At 40.3% G+C, this 9050-nt stretch overlaps 1 protein-coding gene across 1 annotated transcript; it reads left to right on the forward strand.

Moving 5' to 3' along the window:
* Positions 1 to 1320: 1320 nt before the first annotated feature.
* On the forward strand, positions 1321 to 7577 carry LOC131431512 (uncharacterized protein DDB_G0284459-like). The gene is made up of 5 exons (XM_058597286.1): positions 1321 to 1508; positions 1635 to 2146; positions 2205 to 2319; positions 2427 to 4483; positions 4577 to 7577. The coding sequence occupies exons 2-5, from the start codon at positions 1701 to 1703 to the stop codon at positions 6873 to 6875; spliced, it is 4917 nt and encodes a 1638-aa protein (XP_058453269.1). The 5' UTR covers positions 1321 to 1508; positions 1635 to 1700; the 3' UTR covers positions 6876 to 7577.
* The last annotated feature ends 1473 nt before the right edge of the window (positions 7578 to 9050 follow it).

Consider the following 9050-nt stretch of genomic DNA (forward strand, 5'->3'; position numbering starts at 1 on the left):
CACATTTTCTCATCGATCTCATCAATCCAACCAGCTTTATCAGCCTGGAAAAAAACCAATCTAAATCATTAAATCACAAATTGATTATTGAAAATCATCTCCTAAGCATCTACTCCTCAAACATGTTGCTAAATGTTGGATCACTTGGATATTCGATTTGATTTTCCAACTACTGTGGAAATAAAATTTGTGCTATAGAAAAATAACCTTTGTTATCGTTCCGGAACGAAGAGGAACGTTTTGAAATATTGAGGCTATGACCGAGGCGAACAGTCGAGTAGGTGGCAGCAGTGAGCCCAACGTACAGCAAATTTAAAATTTACACAGGAATTTGAAATTTTTTGTTCGAGTCTGTATATCTGTTATCTGTGCCACAACTGAGCGGAAGGGACGTTGTCGTGTAATTTGCAACAGGGATTGAAGATCTGAAGATTGATTAATCATTTTATGGAACGACAGTCAATGATCTCGTGAATTGTTGAGTGAATGATTTTAGTTGATATTCAAACTTTAAATTACCTCTCATAATCGTTTTCTTACAGACAACCTGTTCCCTTTTTTAGAATTGCTGCTTTTTAAACTTTCATCAGAAACCGTGTTAATTGCGAAAACCGTGTTAATTCCGGAATCCGTGTAAAAAAACTTAGTGTATACGATTTACAATTTTTTCATAGTAGTTTATTTTTATAGTTAATATTTATAATGTTTTGAGTGAAGTGCGTGGTTTTGAAGACAAAAACGTCGATGAATACAATGTATAATAATTCTGGTTATAAAAACGATTATCATTTAACGGTCAATTTAAATATATATTTTTCTGGTTTGTGGTTCGAAGGGGTTGAATCGATGCGAATGACGGTTTCGCTATTTTTGCGGCATTTTGTCGCTATCTTGTCGCATCGCAATCTTTGTTAACCACCAATGAAAATTACTATATCACGCGTTTTTTTTTTTTGAGAACGGCCAACAAGCCACCTGTCAACTTCCACTTTCGAAAGGAATTGCAAGCGAGTTATGAAAGATAGAATATTAAATTTAACACCAGACGAAAGTGAAAACTTTTCTCTGCCGTTTACTATTATGACTTACTCTCAGCGAGTGCCGAGTCATTCGAAATTACACTCCAAAGTGAATGTTGATGGATGGCTTATTGGCCGTTCTCAAAAAAGGCGTGATATTGTGATATTACTGCAAAAAGTCGATGAGATTCGAATCGATTTCAAAATGATGAATCGATTTCTTACAGACTTTTCATATTTTTGCCAACACTGCCAAATTGTATTTGACGGCTGCTACCAAATGTCAACTAAAAAGAAGAAGAAATCCTGCGTTTCTTTCATGAAGCACGGAATTTCACTCGAAAGAAAATTTGTGAAGTGCATATTGAAAAAATATGTTCTTAGGAAAAATTAATACATAAAAGTATCACAATCTGTTTGAATTAGAGAAATAGGACAGGAGAATACCGTTTCGCTTGTGATTTGATTGTTGGAAGGTTCCGAAAAGAGGTAAAATATGAAATATGTAGCCATAAGGAGTGCAACATTTTGTGCGCTCGATAGATTTGTTGAGATATCTGTCTACCATACATTTCTAAAAAAAATCGATGTGATAGTAGTGTTTTCGATTTGCAGTATTTACTTCAATTTTCCTAAATTGACATCGAATGGGACCGGCGAGGTCTTGAAATCTCCAAAAGCATGAGCCACAGAAACAGTGATCCAAATGCCTCGTGGACTAACCGGAGCTCACGAAGTAGCAATGATAGTAGTGGGGGTGGATATAAAGAACGTAATTGGTCTGGCAGCCGCTATAGTTCGGATAATCGGTACAGCAAGGATCGTCGAAACTTCCGTGGATATGGAGGAAGAAACGAACGCCGCCCTTACGAGGACAGACGGGGAGGAAATCCTTATCGAAGCTCTTCCTGGATGAATAGTGGAACCGAAGGAAATTATTCCCATTCAAGGCATCAACCAAATTGGGCCCCGAAAAATACTAAGTTGACGCAACAAATTCCACCTTTAATGATGGATTTCAGTGAGCCGCTTTCCGATGTGAAGAATGGGGAGGCAGAAGCTAATTCCGACTCAGATGCTTCTACCAACGAAGGACGTAGTAACGGGGAAAAGTTTGCTAAAACAAGGTATTTATTTCTTTTGTTCTAAATATTCAATGTATCGTATAATGTTTTATTTCGACAGCATGCATGCGGAACCCAATGATAAAGTTCCTCTCGGAGAGGACCATATTAGTGAAACCTCGAAGCCGACTAACGGGGGTAGTGTGCACACCAGTGACATAATTTTATCTACAGAGGTTAGTATACAACTTGGACGCTCCCTCCTTTAATTTTTGTTTGTTTGTGTGTCCAGTTGATCCATTTCATCGACCCTTTCATTTACTAAATACATGGTTTATTGCAGATATCCCCAACACTTGATGATAAACTGGAAATAAGTTCCCATGAAAATGAATTGATCAAACTAATTGAAGATGAGGCACTGAAAATTATTAGTGATGCTGAACAACCGTTATGTTCGACATCATCGCAGAACATGTCCCAAGACAGTATAATACCAGCAACAGTATCATCGGAACCTGTACAGAACCACGAGCGCCAAGCTACGATCGAAAGAAGTGCTGAGCAGGTTACTCGCAAATTGATTAATCAACTGACTACAATGAATAAATATAGCCTGAAGCAGATGATCAATAACCCAGATAGCAAGTACGAAACGGCACTCAAGACACATGCTCGGCAGAAGCTGCGTGCGGAAGTACGGCGTCAGTTAAGAAATTTCAGTCTAAGTGAAAGCACATCGCAAGCCAAAACCTGCGGTATGCTGGAACCGGATGAAAGTGTTGATTCTGATAAAATACCGGACGCTTTGCTGGAACAAATTGGTAAAGTACTCGATTTGAACCTTCTGGATCTGAATGTAAGCGAAGAGCCGACTCAGGTGGCTCCAGTGGAAGACGAAGACTGTGTCATCAACCCAAGCGATCCTGATTATTCCGCTACCGAAATGTTGGATAAGAATCTCAGACTGACCGATGACGATGTACAACTCCATCTAGACGCAGAGGATATTTTTGCGCGAGCTGAATTACTGCTAATGAAAGGCAGTGAATCAGGAGCAACCAGGAATTCGTCCGGACCAAGTTCTCCAACCGACGAAATGTTTCCAAACGATCAGATTGATTCTATTGTGAGTGAAGAAAATGGATACGAAAAACTGCTGGATACAACCGAGAGTAACCATGAAAAATCTGAAAATTTGTTACAAGAAGCTGTAAATTCAGCATTTCCTTGTTTCTTGCGCGTCAACACTGTTGAAGAACTGAATAAAAAAGTAGATACTATAACAACGCCAATAGAGGACGATTCCAACTGTACCACGGACGTAACTCTGCCGTCATCCTCTTCACCCAATGAACCACAATTTGTGTCAAACTTAGAATCTGTAGATGAGAAATCTTTAGAACTGCCTGAACATGTATCTTTAGAATTGCCTTTAAATGAACACGCACAAAACTCGGAGATTATGACCGTTTCAAACGGTTTAAAACATTATGAGGTGGAATCGACTAAAAACTCGGACCGGTCGGTCGAATGTCACCAGTCACTTGAGACTGCTAGTGAAGAGACGAATAATGATTCGAATACTGGTTCAAATATATTAAGTTTACCAGTTGAAAAGGCTCAAATTGAAGATGAGTCGATGATTAAACCAATCGAAACGAATCGGCCTGTTACACCAGTCTCTGCTGACATACCCTCGGAAATAGTCAGTACAGTTGAAATTACAAATGCTGAACCTAATATTCAGCTATCTGAACCAATGGCTGATGTCATCCGTGCACCCACACATCCAGAACTCTCAACGCGCAAATCTAAAAGTTCAAGAAATTATAAACCCAACCTTGTGCAGCACGAGCACAATAAAAGGGAAAGTAAGACCGCAGCTCTTGCTCGATCTTCTTCCACGAATTCTGCGAATTCTCCTAGTAATAACAGTTTGGCGCCAGTATCGAAACCACGTAAACCTGGTCCGAACCTTGCAGCTTTGAAACAACCTACTGACGGTGCTAAGCATCATAACAGTAGTAAAAACAGTAGCAGTGCCTCTACTACAGAAACTAGCAAAAGTCGAAGTGCTAAAAAACGTGAACCCAGTTCTAGCAATAGTAACAACATTATTAGTAGTTCCATTGCTAGTCCAAGTCGAAGCAGCAATCGTTCATCACCCCAGAATGAAGTTACGTTGACGGCATCACCATCGCCATTGAAACCGGTCGCTGGTAGATCGAGAACTCCCGGGCCCCCATCCATTGCAGCTAATGATTCTAGCAAACACAAAAAGAAAAGAAAGCGTAGTAGACGGAAAGATTTTTCACCTGATCTAGGAATGGTGTTGGAGTGTGATCTCCGAGTATCACGACCGGCAGTTACGCCAACTCCACCACCAGCCCAGTCACGGTAAGTTCTATTCATTCGGTATTATAGAGTTCTGTTGTTTATCCAGTATAACTCACGCAAACCATGGATAAATCTTTTTGATTTTTTTTCCAGAGACACATCAATCAGTAGCGGATTGAAAAAGAACAGTGAACCAGAGCGTGAACCGAAGACCTTCCGAGAAACACGGGCCAGATCGGTTGATCCAAAAATGATATGTGACGGGAAACGGGACAGAGAAAAGGAAAAAGAAAAAGATCGTGATCGAACAAGAGATAAAACAAGAAGTCGAGATGGTGAAGAAAAAAAGGAATCAGAAAGGGAAAATAGAAAAGAGAAATCCAGAGATGACCGAAAGGAGAAAGATAAGGAAACGAAGAAAGAACGAGATGTTGACAAGGAAAAGGAAGACAAGAAGGAACCAGAATCGTCCGGTGCTGTGTGCAATGATGCGGCCAAAATACAACCAACAGAGCCAGTGCAAAAGGTGGTCGAGCGAGAGAGAAAAAAGTCTCCAATTCCTAAACCAAAAGCTTCAGAACCAGTACAGCCTTCTCTAGTTATGAAAGAAATGAAAGAATCATATAAAACTAACCCGGAAGACGCCATCGATGCTTCCAATTCAAACGATGTCAAAACGGAACTGCCAAAAGAAGTAGATGTAAAACAGAGCTCAAAAATATGTTCAAAAGAAAAGGAAACAAAGGATGCTAAACCTCGTGAATCCTCAACTGATAGAGATTTGATGGACGCTGCTAAAGAGCGAGAGGCAAAGGAATCTGTGAAACAGAAAGAATCGAAAGAAAAGGAAACAAAAGTTGCTAAAGAAAAGGGAACACAGGAAAAAGCGATAGAAGAGATCCCGCCAAATGAAATGGTGAAGAAATCTCCCAAAAGAAAGAAAAATCTTCTGCGCGGACCGAATCTGATTAAAGGACGCAGAGAGGTACCAGAAGTGGTGGCCTCGAACCAATTTGAGCCACAAAATGAAAATAAATTAGAAACTGTCCCAGAGATAGCAAACCACAACCACTCTACTGTCGTCAAAGACCGTCAAGAGATTAGTTCTCCCGTTACACCGGTGTCAGTTGAACCTCATAAACCTGGCAGAGATACAGTTGTTTCCGCTACGCCTGTCCCGGTTTCGGTAATTGAGCAGCAACCCTTGGCAGTACGTTCGACAGCAACCATACTCGTTAATCGTACTTCATCACCGCGTCCGTGGAAATCGCCGGGAGAGAAAAAACTCATTCCTGCAGGACCTTTGCTGTCTACTACTTTAGTGCCGATGTCTCCACCCCGTGTGGAACGCTTCGCACCGAATCCAATACCAACTACTCCACCCACGGCAGCAAGTCCAGAACCAGTGCATATCCATCAGGTAGTTGCACCTGTACTGACTCAACCCGATATCATAACTAGGTTAGCGATCCCTGCGACGTTGTGTCCGCTAGTAACGCCCCCAGTAAACGCTTTTGCACCGGTCATGACTCTGTTGAATCAAATGCAGGATATTGATAACAAAATGAGCAATTTTCAACGCCGTAAAATGCAAATCGATAGTGAGATAATGAGATTAAATTCGGAGAAATTCCAAATAGATCAGAGCTCTATGCAGCTGCAAAATGATCGTTTTATGGTGCTGAATGCACTTCGAGCTGCACTGATAGAATGTGAACTAAGTACGCTGACTGCTATCCAAACCGTTCCAAAGTTGACATCGGTCAGCCCCTCAGTGACCAATCGCAGACGACATCTTGAAGTGGAAACAGAAGTTGCTCCGAAAAGCAAGCGACGAAAAGCAGTAGAACCCGTACCGAGTATAGCTCAAGAAATACAGCAAAGTACTCCTTTGATGTCGGGTCCGGAATCGTCGGAACCGGAAGAAATTATTGCTCAACCCAGTGCAGGTTCGGAAAGGACCATTCGACGTATTACCAAAATCAGCGACAACACACAAATTTTGAAACTTTTCCAAAGGCGTAGGTTGGGATCAGAAAAATCTACCGAAGAAAGTCATTCCGAAGACAACACCATTCATCCCGAGGAAAAAGCAGCTCCAGCAAAGCGTCGTAGGACTCGTACGGTTACTGCTATTGATACCAGTAGCAACACACCAGCTGGAGGACGACTTCGAAGTGAATCCAGTCGTTTGGTAGATTCAAAAAAATCGAAAGAAGTTTCGGTACCAATATCCGTTCCGGTAGAACAGGCGATTAAAAACAAAGAAACAGAACAGGCCGTAGTAATATCGCCCATCACAAATACTTCGAATAACACAACGACGGCATCATCCGTACGCTTTGAAAAGGACGCAGAAATACCTCTGGGTACTCATAAGAATTTACTGACTCGAGAAGTGAAGATAGTTCTCAGTAAACTTACCGTATCTGGACATCACAACGTCACATGATCCAGAGTTAGGCGTTCAGCTCTCAGTTGAGATATCAAGTGACTGCTACTCCGATTTGTGTTTAGTTCATTATCATATCATGAGTTTGAATGTTCGGTTTCAAACGTAGCAAATTATTCAATTCAATTCGAAGACTAGTTGTTTTCAAGTTTTTTTTTTAAAGACCGTTGTCAAAACGGTCATGTTCGGAACACTAACAAATGGTATCTAGAAAACCTAACACTTAAACTTCTACTTGGTTTTGCATTCGGATGGCAACTTATTTGTACATAAAGGCAATTTTGGAGAAGGAACTGGTACTGGAACAAACTGCACCTTCTGGCGTTGAACAGAAGAATTTCATTCAGTTTCCAAACAGCAGTCAGATGCATCGACTGGCAAGATGCAGCAATAAGGAAAATCCTTCCTCAACTGAGTGGAGCACTAAATCTAAACTGCCCAGCATTAAACATAACCATCAAGACATCGCTGATCAGACGATTCCTTCTCTCCCCAAATGTGTGAATATTTATACCATGAAACGTATATATTTAGTAATGTAACAAAATGTTTGGTAACTCCCTCCTACCCATATTCGACACGAAAGTAATTATAATGAAATTGTCGATAGGAATTTTGTACTATGGCAAAGAAAAAGAAACTTATATGAAAAACGGTAGGCCAAATGAACAAAAATTGTTTATTCTGGAAAGTGGGATGTATTAAAAGTAACATATAAAGTACTAGAAGATAGTTTAAAGTTTTCAATATCACATCCAATATAAATTCCAGGCAGTCCCCTATTGAACGGATGTAAACTAATTGTCTGTATGTGCGTAAATGTTTAAAAGATGTCCTTCCCTATTTTGTGTTTCGATCGAATCGGATTATTCCGATCGAAAGTACAAATTTGCATTCTGTAATTCGATCGAGTGACTAAAAGGGCGCCGCTGGTGTGCCTCTGGTATTGGAAATCGAAAATATTTACTGTGATTTGTTCACACTTCTACGGTGCAAGTTGGAGTAGGCGGCGTCAGAAATGGCGAAGAAAAAATTTCTCGTTTCGGTCAGTTTTTTCTAAACTTGGAAAATTTTTATTTCAAAACTTTCTGGTACATAATTGAGGTCATTTTAATGGTCTGATAGTTCATGCCAGTTTGTGAGAAGAAGAAGTTGTCATTTAAAAAATCGAATGTTTCATGGCAGTTTGTCGAAACATTGGGGCTGCACGCGACTAGACGTGGACGGATGAGGTAAGTTCGTGTTCGTTGTCGAAAAGTTTGCGAAGAAAGGCATGATGCTGTGGCCTAAAAACGGAAACCAATCGTCACATCCTCGACGATGACATATCAATCATCTGTTGGGACAAGTTGACAAGCAAGATGATTTTAGAGTGGTATTCTGCGGACAATATCAATTTAACTAGTCGCGGGCAAGATAGAACAAATGCGCTAATTCCGTGTCCGTTTCAACTGTACGGGCACTGATGGGCTACATCAAGAGAAAGGATCTAGATTTTGGTCGAACTGAAGAAATGTAACTATATAACTGTGAAATTTTATTTTTTTGGTTTCACTGACGACGTTGATATTGCGATACAAAATTGCAACGAAATTGCGTGTATTCACACACATCTCATACATATACATCCAACTTAAAACTTCAAGTATCTCTTGTCGCAGTGTTAATGTCTTTTCCGTGCACATGAGTACTGTACAGTTTCAAGAAGAGAGGAAATTACTCAGCTCTGAGATTTGTTGTTCTTTCTGTCACGTTTGGCTCTGTGAAAACTTGTTTGAACACCTTCAGGAGAGGCTTTAGTGACTTATGCTTATGGCAGTTGAAAACAAATTGCTGTCTCCAGAGATGCCAGGTTCACAGATTAATCTGAAACAAATCTTAAAAATGACACAGATTTTCCCAGATTTCTGAAATTAATCACAGACTGACAATTAGCCGCTAAAAGTCTCCCAGTGCCGAGCGTTTGGAAGTGACATTTTTTTTGCTTAGACTGATTCTTGGTTCGAATACAGTTTAAAAAAAATGGCCTGACTGTCTCAGTTGCAACATCGAAACGGTTTTATTGATGACGTTACTGACAGAGTTGCTCGACGTGCAGATTTTTTCTTGTTTATCGATAATATGAAAACACAAGCAAATATCAATTCCTCAATCTGGTTTTCACATACAACGAAC

This window comes from Malaya genurostris, chromosome 2 (assembly GCF_030247185.1).
Source record: "Malaya genurostris strain Urasoe2022 chromosome 2, Malgen_1.1, whole genome shotgun sequence".
NCBI lineage: Eukaryota > Metazoa > Arthropoda > Insecta > Diptera > Culicidae > Malaya > Malaya genurostris.